The 12,982-nt window shown below is 49.8% G+C and overlaps 1 protein-coding gene across 2 annotated transcripts in view; it reads right to left on the reverse strand.

The window, feature by feature from the left end:
• Window positions 1-12,982, reverse strand: part of ATCAY (ATCAY kinesin light chain interacting caytaxin) — a 36,803-nt gene that overhangs the window by 16,359 nt on the left and 7,462 nt on the right. The window contains exons 3-4 of one of the 2 annotated variants that reach the window (XM_027085512.1): window positions 4,445-4,503; window positions 1,022-1,243 (exon numbers count right to left, since the gene is read on the reverse strand). In XM_027085512.1, coding sequence (XP_026941313.1) covers window positions 1,022-1,243; window positions 4,445-4,503 — 281 coding nt within the window. Of the gene's footprint in view, window positions 1-1,021; window positions 1,244-4,444; window positions 4,733-12,982 lie in introns of those variants that run through there. The other variant, XM_027085511.1, reaches the window with a different exon arrangement.

The raw sequence follows: 12,982 nt of genomic DNA on the forward strand, positions 1-12,982 counted from the left end.
TCTTTCCCTCTCTGGGCTTCTCAGGATTCTTAACCATGCTTGAAATATCTGCCTCTTTCCCACCCGTCATCCTGCGATCTTCCCGCCTCAGAAAATAGCCTGGCCGTTTTCCCAGCTGCTCAGACCCCACACCCCAGGTGTCACCTTCAATGCCCTCTTCCCCTTCATGTTCCACATCCACCCAGCAAGTGCTGTGGCTCTGCTTCTGTCCCCATGGCCACTGCCACCGCCACCTTTCTGACCTGTGCTCTTGCCTTGGCATGTCAGCTCAAATAACACGCATCCAGGGAGGCCTGTCCCGGCAACCCTGCAAAGAGGCCTCCCCACCCCCAGGTAGCCTGGTTCAAGGAGTCTCGGCCTGGGCACTTTTGACCTTTGAGGGCCGGTCATTCTCTGTGGAGCCCCCTCCTCCATCCCAGGCGCTGTGGGGTGTGGAGCCACCTCCCTGACCCCACCTACTTGATGCCAGGATTCCCCCAGTCATGACAACCACAGGTGTCCCCAAATATGGCCCAGTGTCCCCTGGGGGCAGGGGGCTGAATTGCCCCAGTGAGAACCCCCTGCCCTCTCCCATCACCTCGTTTCCCTCACAGCACCGACGACCAGGTGCAATTATCTTGTGTACATTTTTTCCGTTACCCAGAGCCTGGCTTTCCGATGGCCACGCGAGCAGGCAGGCAATGTCTATTCCTGACATGCCCCCGCCCGATCTCCCTGCCGCCCCCTACACAGCAATCAAGACCTCCTCCACAAACACCTGTGGAATCAGGGGGAGGCCCTTCCTCTGGTCTCAGTCCCCTTTGAGAATCGGGTGAAAGACACATCTCCCAGCAAAGTCTACAAGTCCATGAGAAAATGTGCGTGGAGTCCCAGGAGCTGTCCTGGGAGCCCCGGGTTGGAAGACCTGTCCCCCTTGAGCCTACGGGGATGGAGGAGGGGGGCTCTGGTCAGCTGGTCCCCAAGCCAAAGGGAGCGCTGGGGTCCGATTTGGGGGCTGGGCAGGTGCGACGAGCGACCTCACCTTCCCACTCCAATTCATTGCCGTTCCCCAGGAATTCCAGGGAGTCGGTCTCATCTGGGGTCTCGATGTCATCCACGTTGATATCCAGGTCATCGGGGGTGTCCAGGAAGTCATCGGACAGCAGGGAGCCCTCGCTCTGGTCCAGGGAGATGTTGATCTCGGGGGCCACCAGCGTCTTCCGCTTACGATGAGCCGCGTTGAAGTTCAGAGTGTTGGGAGGGGCTGTGGGGGAACAGGAAAACAGAAAAAAACAAAAGCGAAACAAGATCAGTCACTTTTGCTGTTTTCTTTCTTCTTCCCCCTCTCCTGTTCCCAACCCAGTGGAGATCCACTCCGCCCTGTTGAGGGGAGTGGTTAGAAGTCAGAGGACATCCTTTCACGGCAGCGGCAGCGGTTAATATAACCATCTAGCGTGGAGGTCAAGGGCGGACGCTTGGACGTAGGGCAGACCTGGGTTCAGAGCCTGACCTCGCTACTCACCAGCTCCGTGACCCTGCAGTGCCATGTTGCTCTGAGCTTGACTCACTTTTACCATCTGCAAAATGGGACTCACAGGTGAGTCGAGTCAAGGTTGAACAATGATGTGGGGATTAGACCCCGGGCAGCCTGGGTTCCAGATGGTGTGCTCTGGACCTACCAATATCTGCGAGTCTTGTTTCTTCCGGCTAAGGCTGGCAGAGAATGTTCACGTTCTGCTTTTGGCCTCTCTGTGATGCTCAACTCTAACAACTAACTTTTAGTGATCGTGTAATGTAAGCCAGACACTCTGCAAAGCTCTCCCCTGCGTTTTCACGTTCCAACTTTGCTATTGCCCCCTTTAACAGATGAGCAAACTGAGGCACAGAAGGGCAGGATCCTCCCATGTCACTCTGAAGCCTGTTGGGATGGATATTCCCCATGGGTTAGACCGCTTCCTCCTAAAGACTCTTAGCCTGGACTCTGGTCTCCTTGTAAAAGGTGGTTTCTCCTCCTGGGCTGCCCCCCATCTGACAGCCTGCGGAGCAGAGCCAGCCCCTCAGGTTTACCCTGTTTCATTACACGGCCTTTGAGGACAAAATAAATAAACTAGTAGGAGACTCCTACCCCTCTTTTATTGGATGAAGACATTCATTGATCCATAATTTTTTAAATTAATTAATTAATTAATTAATTAATATTTTTGGCTGCGTTGGGTCTTTGTTGCTGCGCATGGGCTTTCTCTAGTTGTGGCGAGCGGGGGCTACTCTTCGTTGCGGTGCACGGGCTTCTCATTGCGGTGCTTCTCTTGTGGCGGAGCATGGACTCTAGGCGCGCGGGCTTCAGTAGTTGTGGCATGTGGGCTCAGTAGTTGCTTGCGGGCTCTAGAGTGCAGGCTCAGTAGTTGTGGCGCATGGGCTTAGTTGCCCCGTGGCATGTGGGATCTTCCCGGACCAGGGCTCGAACCCGTGTCCCCTGCACTGGCAGGTGGATTCTTAACCACTGCGCCACCAAAGAAGCCCCCATTGATCCATAATTAAATGGACCACATTTTTTTTTTTCAGTTTGAATCTCACTTTTTTTCACTTTGAATCTCTCGGTCCCTAAGCAGGTCAGAGGTAACTGCTTCAGGAGACACTGGGATAGAAACATTCGCTTTGGCAGAAAATGATAAAAACACAGCAGTCACATTTATCAAGTGCCTGCTATGTGCGGGGCACTGGCATGATTTCTAGCTCTCACCATGACCTTGTGTGGTGGGAAGTGTTACCCATTTTACAGACGCGGACATAGAGGCAGAGACTTGCCCAAGGATCCGACCCCAGGCTTCTCAACTCACTCTGCCTTTTTCACGGGAAGTGTGTTAGGAGCAGTGAATCAGGAGTGCTTGATTTAAAATACTGCTACTCTTCCTGATGGGGTCAAGCTGTGGGTCACAGCATGGTGGCAGTAAGACTAAAGGTACAAGGAAGCACGGCGGCAGTATGCCACCGTGGACATGGACGGTGCCACATGGACCTGGAGGATAGGGCATTGAGCCAAAGAAGATGGTTCTCCAGGCTTAAAACCTATTGGAACAAGTTTCAGACTTGCTGGGACCCGTGACCCCTTTCTTCCTTCCAATTTCTCCCATTTGGAATGAGAATATCTATTCTATGTCCATCCCGCCATCGTGTTTTGGAAGCAGAGACATTGCCTGATTTCATAGGTCCACAGCTGGAGAGGAATTTTGCCCTGGGATGAATCACACCTGAGGTTTTTTTTCCTCCTGCCTCCTGAGCCCTTCGACTGATTAGACACGGCCCACCCACACAATGGAAGGCAATCTGCCTTACTCAAAGTCCATGAATTTAAATGTAAATCACATCTAAAAAAACACCCTCAACAGAAACATCTAGAATTATGTTTGACCACATAGCTGGGTACCATGGGCCAGGCAAGTGAATACATAAAATTAGTGATCACATCTCCCCATCTCAAGTGCCTTAACTTAATCCTATCTGCAAAATCCCTTTTGCCATGTGAGGGAACATTCAGGGGTTCCTGGAATTAGAATCTGGATATCTTTGGGGGTCATCATTCAGCCAGTGACACCTAGGAAGTCGGGTACTGTTACTACACACTCCTCGTTTTACAGAAGTAGGAAATGGAGGCCCAGAGGGGTGAAAGGATTTGCCCAAGGTTACCCTGTGGGAATGTGACAACACCAGGCAGAGCCCATGTGCTCAGGCAGGAAGAAGGGCTGGTATTCCAGGGTGACCAACTACCCAGATCGGCCCCAGAAACCTGGAACAAATTGGTCCCCCTACCTGGCTCATGGGCATAGTGTGGTACAGGGGTAGGCAGAGATGGCTCTCACTGCTGTGTGACCTCAGGGATGTGGCTGTCCCTCTCTGGGCAGTCTTTCCCCTGTAGGGTGGGCTCTGTGATGGGCTGCATGGGGGAAATGCAGGCAGAGCGGGGACCCTCAGCAGAACTCTGCCAGGAGGTGTCATCGAGGAGAACACATGTTTGAGGCAGCTTCTCTGGCTGCCCCAGGCCCCCCTGTCCTCAAAGTCTGGGGCTTTGGATCCTCAGAGCCATGAGCCCTCCTGAGTGCTCAGGGCAGCAAAGCCCTCCCAGGGCTGACTTTGTGCCTGGCATCCCCTGGGCACTTTACACAAATCATCTTGTTTAATCCTTGCATGCCCCTTCTGTGGGAGGCTCACTACCTGTATTTAGTAGATGAGGAATTGGAGGCACAGAGAAGCTAAGCAACTAGTTCAAGGACACACAGCAACTGACTTCATGATGGCGCCCACACACGTCTCTGGCCCACAACCACACTGCTTTCCCTGCAGGACTTGGAGCAGAGCAACCCCCTTCCCTGACATTCCACCCAGGAAGCATGACCTCTGACATTTCTACAGTTATAGTGCTGGGCACAGCCCAGACCGTGTGCCCATTTCTGCATGCATGGAAACTTACAGGATGTGTCTTCTGTGGCACTGCCAAGCAAGTCCATCCCCGTCTCTTCCGACAGTGGCCTGCAGACCCAGCCGGGAGCGGACATCAGCCACCAGGCCCCACAAGTCCAGCCACAGGAGCGTGGAGTTCAGACAAAATGACACCAACAAAATCTGTTTAGCTTTGAGAAACTGTTGGAACAAAATACATCTGCTCGCGAGCACAGAAAATCATAAACAATCAGCGCTGGAGGGCTCCCATTGGATCATCTAATAAATATTAAGCCTTTTTGGGGGGGGGTGGGGACGGGGAAAGCTGAGGCCCAGTGAGAAAAAGGGTCTCATCTATATTATATTTGGAATATAAGCAGCATTCTTCATGGGCTGACCCCGCAGGGTTTGGTCTCCGATGAATTGTTGCTATTAACGCAGCCAGAAGTTGTCCAATGGACATAGCAGACAACTGAAAGAGCTCTCTCTGGCCAATGCTGGACTGGTCTGACCAACAAAATATATCATGAAATATTGGATTGTGAGCCAGTGTTTAAAATAAAATGTCCATGAGTCCATACAGATATAAATAAATGATTGAATAAATAAATACAGGGAGAAGAGACAAATTTTTCCTGCAGAGAAGAATTTCATATAATGTCTGTAGATATTCTGCCCTCAAGGAGATGGAAAGTAACACCCTTCTCTGTAAGTGTGGGCTGGGCACAGTGACTTCCTTCCAAAGAGGACAGTATGGGAAGGGGGGAGGTGTGACTTTACAGTGGAGACACCCAACCAGCATGAACTCAGCCAGGGGACTGAGGTCAACACCAGCAGAGATGAGTCATGTTGACGGCAGCCACCCTGAGATGAAGGATGAGGCGGCCCTTCACAGGTGGTCCTCCTCCCAGCACCCAGCGCCCCAGTGTAACCGTGAGAAAAACACCAGACAAGTTCCTACTGAGGGAGATTCTACAAAATCTCTGGCCACAGTCCTCCTCAAACCCGTCAAGGGCAACGAGAACAAGGAAAGTCTGAGAAACTGTCACAGCCCAGAGGAGCCTGAGGAGACATGATGCCTGAATGTTACATGGGAACTTGGGTGGGATCCTAGGAAAGAAAAAGGATATCAGGCGAAAAGGACTATGGAAATCTGAATAAATTCTGGACTTCAGTTAACAACAGTGTATCAATATCAGTCTATTAATTGTAACAAATGTATCAGCCTAATGTAAAATGTTAATTTAGGAGAAGCTGAGTGTGTGGGGAGGTGTATGGAAATTTTCTGTAATATTCTTGCAACTTTTCTGTAAACCTAAATCTTCTAAAAAGTAAATTTTTTTAAAAAAAGAAAGGCAGCCAGCTATACATTTGTGCCCCTTTAATGCTTAGTGGAGCACGAATTTGCAAAATAAAACCTGTTTCTCTGGCCATGCCCAGACTGGTTTTTTTTTTGGACCACAGCTCATGCCGCCTGACTTTGACCCACGTGCTCTGGCTCCTTTGCTCCCTAGGGAAATAATTTTTCAGAGTGCATGGGGCTGTCAGAGGCTCTAGCTGCAGGGTGTGCTGGCTCAGGGAAGCACTGCAGCGTTAATTCATCTCTGCAACTCAGCAGTGCCAGCTCAGCTGGAATGGGAGCTGGTTAGATGGGGAAGGACAGTAGAATGCTTTTTCTTTTCCTTTAACAAAACCATTCATTCCATCACCTCTGTTCCTTGTAGGGCATGAGCTGGCACCCTCTGTAGGGTGAGATCTATCCATGCTTCTTCCTCCGCACCCGCCACCCCGCCCATCTTTCTCCCATTCACCATGCTTCGAATGTTCTTTGAGTAACCACTACCTTCCAGGTGCATTGGAGGTCTTGGAGGGTCTTGGAGGTAAAGAATGAATCAGATGTTGCCCTGCTCTCATAGAGGTCAAAAGTCAAAATAGAGCAGAGGTCCAAAGGAAATGAAGGGCTTCCCTGGTGGTGCAGTGGTTAAGAATCCTCCTGCCAATGCAGGGGACACGGGTTCAAGCCCTGGTCTGGGAGGATCCCACATGCCGCAGAACAACTAAGCCCGTGTGCCACAACTACTGAAGCCCGGTCGCCTAGATCCTGTGCTCTGCAACAAGAGAAGCCACCACAATGAGAAGCCCACGCACCACAACAAAGAGTAGCCCCCGCTCGCTGCAACTGGAAAAAGCCTGCACGCAGCAACGAAGACCCAACACAGACATAAATAAATTAATAAATTTATTTTTAAAAAATGACAAAGGAAATGAAGACACATATCCATGCAAAAGCTCATACCTGAATGCTCACAGCAGCATGATCACATTGGAAACAACCCAAATGTCTACCAAGTGATGAACGGATAAACAAAAGTACAATGGAATATTATTCAGCCATGAAAGGGAGTGAAGCGCTGACACCTGCTACAATGTGGATGGACCTTGAGAACATGATGCTCAGTGAGAGAAGCCAGACAAAAAAGGCCACATAATGTGTGATTCCATTTATATGAAACGTCCAAAACAGGCAAATCCACAGAGACAGGTGGTGCATTTGTGGTTGCCACAGGGATAGGGTTTCATTTCGGGGTGATGGAATGTTTTACAACTAGATAGAGGTGACGGCTGTACAACATGTGAGCTGTTCATTTAAAATGGTTATTTTGGGACTTCCCTGGTGGTCCAGTGGCTAAGACTCCACGTTCCCGATGCAGGGGGCCCGGGTTCCATCCTTGGTCAGGGAACTAGATCCCACATGCCTCAACTAAAGATCCCACATGCCACAACTAAGACCTGGTGCAGCCAAATAAATAAATAATTAATTAATTAAAAAAATTAGGGCCCAGGGCTTCCCTGGTGACGCAGTGGTTGAGAGTCCGCCTGCCGATGCAGGGGACATGGGTTCGTGCCCCAGTCCGGGAAGGTCCCACATGCCACGGAGTGGCTAGGCCCGTGAGCCATGGTTACTGAGCCTGCGCGTCCAGAGCCTGTGCTCCGCAACAGGAGAGGCCACAACAGTGAGAGGCCCGCGTACCGAAAAAAAAAAAAAAAAATTAGGGCCCACCCTAAAATGGTTATTTTGGGGACTTCCCTCGTGGTCGAGTGGTTAAGATTCCGTGCTTCCAATGCAGGGGGCACAGGTTCGATCCCTGGTTGGGGAACTAAGATCTCACATGCCCACCGCACGGCCAAAAATAAAATAAAATGAAATAAAATGGTTCTTTTTATGTTATGTAAATTTCACCTCCATTTAAAAAAGAAAAAAAGCAAGCTTCAGATTAAGTCATAAGGTTTTTTTTTTTTTAAATAAATTTATTTATTCATTTATTTATTTTTGGCTGTGTTGGGTCTTCGTTTCTGTGCGAGGGCTTTCTCTAGTTGTGGCAAGCGGGGGCCACTTTTCATCGCGGTGCGTGGGCCTCTCACTGTTGCGGCCTCTCTTGCTGCGGAGCACAGGCTCCAGACGCACAGAGCTCAGTATTTGTGGCTCACGGGCCCGTTGCTTCCAGACCAGGGCTCGAACCCGTGTCCACTGCATTGGCAGGCAGACTCTCAACCACTGCGCCACCAGGGAAGCCCCAAGTCAGAAGGTTTTAAAGAGGGATCTTTTTTTCAGTTTGAGACTGAAGACTACTCACACACCCATTTCGTGTACACGTTGCTCTGGTCCCTCTGTTCTGTAGCTGACACCCCTGCTCTCAACATGGGGAGGGCAGCTGGTAACTCACAAATAAGTCCGGGATCCGGGAGTACAGGAGGCACACCACCTACTTGCAAGGTTACCCAAAATCATGCTCTGAAATTGCAGGCTGACAGCTGATGCACCACCCCTAGTTTTATCCTGCCCACACAGCATTTCACAACATTTTAAATTTGCTGTCAAATCAGAGATACGTCTAGATATCAGTCTTTTCTTGAATCAGATCTGCGCTTCGTGCATGGTAACCGCCACCAGGAGCTGACTGTCCGCCACCCCTGCTCACCTGGGTGTCAGGATTTCCTTCCGGCTCCTTCCCCTCATTTACTCTGCCTTCCCTGTTTCCATCAGTCTGAGGCTGTAATCCCTGTTGTTCTAGAATCAACTAGAACCGTACTTTACCCCCACGGACAGGGCACTCACTCTGTTGGAATGTTGACGGCATCATCATCTTGTTTCCTCCTCACAGTATTCCTATGAGGCAGGTAGTAGCCCATTTCACAGAGGAGGAAACGGAGGCTAAACCAGAAGATGCCCAAGGGCAGAGCGAACCACTCACAGAGGTAGAGCTGAATCCGGTCATTGCCCTCTACTGCCCCCTTGTGTCCAGTCGGCTCATGTGAACAAACCCCACAGGTCCACAGGGCTGCAGCTTTCAAGGTCAGGTGAGACCTGGTTATTTCCACAAGCCCCAGGAAGACCTCAGCTAATGCAGAGCTGAAGCCCCTTCACGAACTCAAAGTGGATCCAGAGGGCTCCCTGCAGCACTTGCTTTCAGTCTGTACTGGGAAACCCATGTAAAAAGTGGGGTTCCCCCTAATCCACCAGGTGTACAGTGTGGCTTTATTCTTCTGGTGTGGGTTGACTTGCATCCCCCCCAAAACATAATTCAGGTGTTAACTCCCAGAACCTGGGAATGTGACCTGTTTGGAAATAAGGTTGTTGTAGACAGCATTAAGTTGAGATGACATCATACTGGAGCAAGGTGGGCCCTACAGCCAATCAGTGGTGTGATTGTAAGAAGAGGCAAGTTTGGACACAGAGACACAGAGGAGAAGGCTGTGTGAAGATGGAGGCAGATTCAGATCAAAACTACAATGAAGGGCTTCCCTGGGGCACAGTGGTTAAGAATCCACCTGCCAATTCAGGGCACACGGGTTCGAGCCCTGGCCCGGGAAGATCCCACATGCCGTGAAGCAACTAAGCCCGTGCACCACAACTACTGAGCCTGTGCTCTAGAGCCCGCGTGCCACAACTACTGAAGCCCACGTGCCACAACTACTGAAGCCCACGTGCCTGGAGCCCGTGTTCTGCAACAAGAGAAGCCACCACAATAAGAAGCCCGCGCACCGCAACGAAGAGTAGCCCCCACTCGCTGCAACTAGAGAAAGCCCGCACACAGCAACGAAGACCCAACTCAGCCAAAAATAAAAACAAACAAATAAATAAATTTATTAAAAAAAAAAACTACAATGAGGTATCACCTCATATCGGGCAGAATGGCCATCATCAAAAAATCTACAAACAATAAATGCTGGAGAGGGTGTGGAGAAAAGGGAACCCTCCTACACTGTTGGTGGGAATGTAAATTTGTACAGCCACTATGGAGAACAGTATGGAGGTTCCTCAAAAAACTAAAAATAGAGCTACCATATGATCCAGCAATCCCACTCCTGGGCGTATATCTGGAGAAAACCATAATTCGAAAAGATACATGCACCCCAGTGTTCACTGCAGCACTATTTACAATAGCCAGGACATGGAAGCAACCTAAATGTCCATCAACAGAGGAATGGATGGATAAATAAATAAATAAATAAATCTCATATATATATAAAATGGAATACTACTCAGCCGTAAAAAAGAACAAAATAATGCCATTAGCAGCAACATGGATGCACCTACAGATTGTCATACTGAGGGAAGTAAGTCAGGCAGAGAAAGACAAACATATGATATCGCGTATATGTGGAATCTACAAAAAGCGTACAAATGAACTTATCTACAAAACAGAAATAGAGTCGCAGATGTAGAAAATAAACTTATGGTTACCAGGGGGTCAGGGGAGGGATAAACTGGGAGATTGGGATTGACATATACACACTACTATATACAGAAGAGATAGCTAATAAGGACCTACTATACAGCACAGGGAACTCTACTCAATACTCTTTAATGGCCTGTATGGGAAAAGAATCTAAAAAAGAATGCAGAACCTCCCTGGTGGCACAGAGGTTAAGAATCCGCCTGCCAATGCAGGGGACACGGGCTTGAGCCCTGGTCTGGGAAGCCCACATGCCATGGAGCAACTAAGCCCGTGAGCCACAACTACTGAGCTCATGCACCGCAACTACTGAGCCTGTGTGCTGCAACTACTGAAGCCCACGTGCCTAGAGCCCGTGTTCCACAGCACGAGAAGCCACCGCAATGAGAAGCCCGCGCACCGCAATGGAGAGTAGCCCCCACTTGCTGCAACTAGAGAAAGCCTGCGCGCAGCAATGAAGACCCAACGCAGCCAAAAAAAAGAAAAGGAGTGGATGTATGTATAGCAGATTCACTCTGCTGTACACCTGAAACTAACACACATTGTAAATCAACTGTGCTCCAATAAAAATTTTAAAAAGTAAAAATAAAAAATAAAACACAAGCTTAAAAAAAAAAGATGGAGGAAGGCAGAGACTGGAGGGATGCATCTACAAGCCAAGGCAGGCCGAGGATTGCCGGCCACCATCTGAAGCTGGAGGAGGCTGGAAGCATCCTTCCCTAGAGCCTTCATAGGGAGTATGGCCCTGCTGACACCTTGATGTTGGATTTTTAGCCTCCAGAACTGTGAGAGAAAACATTTTTTCTGTTTTAAGCAAGTTCCTGGTACTTTGTTATGGCAGCTCTGGGAAACTCACACGCCCTCTCAGCGTGAAATCCAAATTTCTCTCCTACCGCATCCCCTACCATGCCAAGGTCCTCTCTGCCCCAGTGCCTTTGCACATCCCACCCCCTCTGCCTAGAGGGCCACTTCCTGCTTTCTTTGGTGAACTTGCTCAGCCTTTCAGGCTAGGTCAGCGTCCTCCAGGAGGCCCCATCTGAATCTGACATCCACCCCGCTCCTGCATCCTGCCTCAGAAGCCTCCTTTAGCACTGAATCTGTGGTACTGTGTGCTAATTCCTTGTTTCCTGGGCAGACTGTGAGCCCTTGAAGGGGAGGAAGTGCCTCTTCCCCTCTTGCTTTGGTGAGTCACGGGCCTGGACCTGGGAGAAGCAGCCCTCAGCAAGGGTTTTGAAGGAAGGAGCAAGTGAGGGCACATTATGTAAGTGGCAGGGAAAGGCCAAAATCTAGAAACACCTGTCACCCGGAATCAGCTGTTATTGCAATAGTTCTGGCTTCAGAGGTGGCTCCTGGACCGAATTCTACCCTCAGATCCTAGCCTCTGGCTTAATGTTACTCACAGTATGAAAGAAGGGAATTGGGAATAAACTGTGGGCCTCAGGACCTTTGAACATGCCTCCTGCTTCCCAACTGGTGCCCCAGGGCTTCAACGGCATTAAGATCAGCTGTGCTGCCTCAGTCTCCCATCCAGGGCTTTCCAGCCTCTGTTTCTGTTTGACGGCAGCCACCTCTGGTGCAGGGTAACAGCAAAAACTCTTTCTGGGCATAAGTAGGCTTTTCCAAGGCTCAATGCGGGGCCAGCAGCACTGGGGCTTATCACAGGACTCCTGCAGAGCTAAGTTGGGAGAACCAGAGAGGGAACTGCTGAAAGGCATTCAAGAATTATCCATCGGCAACTTTGGTGGTTTCAGATACTCAGATAAATCTGCCCCTTTTCCTTCTCTGCAATTTCCAACACCTCTGTCCATTCATCTTGCTCTGGTCTCCCCCAGCACCATCACCTCTTGGTTGGGAAACTAAGATCCCACATGCTCATGGCACAGAATAAAATAAAATAAAATGGTTATTTTTATGTTATGTAAATTTCACCTCCATTTAAAAAAGAAAAAAAAAGCAAGCTTCAGATTAAGTCAGAAGGTTTTAAAGAGGCATCTTTTTTTCAGATTGAGACTGAAGACAACTTCCATGCCCGTTTTGTGTACACGCAGCATGGCCAAAAAAACAAAAGGTTGGGGCCCTGATTCCCTAGGACCGTGACCTTACAAGAAGAGGGAGAGCCACGAGAAAGCTCCCCCGGCCCATGCAAGCACAGAGGAAAGACCACGTGAGGATGCAGTGAGAAGGCCAGGAAGAGAGCCCTCACCAGAAGCCAACCCTGCTGGCACCTTGATCTCAGACATCCAGCCTCTGGAGCTGTGAGAGAATAAATGTCTGCTGTTGAAGCTGCCCGGGGTGTGGTATCCTGCTATGATAGCCCAGCATCGCTGGAGCACAGGAAAGAGAATGGCGGAGTTGAGGAAGGCAGAAGATGCTCTGCTCAGAGCCTGCCATCACTTCCTGGCCTAAACCCACGGCTCCTGCATGAGGGACTGCTGAGCTGGGCAACAGGAAATCACCTCTGTGCGTGTGTTGGGCTGGGGGAGGGACATTGCCTGGCCTGCCCTGTGCAGGGGCGGGCAGATACAAACAGATTGAGCATAGATAGAGAGACAGACAGCAGACAGACAGACACAGGGAGAGACAGGGGCAGAAGAGAAAGACCAGGGTTGGGGGAGAGAATGATAAAGCAAAGGAAGTAAAATCTTAACAATCAGCAAATCTGGGTAAGAGTTTACAGATATTCCTTATACCATTCTTATAGTTTTTTTTTCTAAGCTTGGGACTATGTCAGAATAAAAAGTTCCAGGGGGAGGGATAAATTGAGAGATTGGGGGCTTCCCTGGTGGCGCAGTGGTTGAGAGTCCGCCTGCCGATGCAGGGGACATGGGTTC

Source organism: Aethalodelphis obliquidens, unplaced genomic scaffold (genome assembly GCF_003676395.1).
Source record: "Aethalodelphis obliquidens isolate GAN/ISIS:26980383/991018 unplaced genomic scaffold, ASM367639v1 scaffold53, whole genome shotgun sequence".
Classification (NCBI taxonomy): domain Eukaryota; kingdom Metazoa; phylum Chordata; class Mammalia; order Artiodactyla; family Delphinidae; genus Aethalodelphis; species Aethalodelphis obliquidens.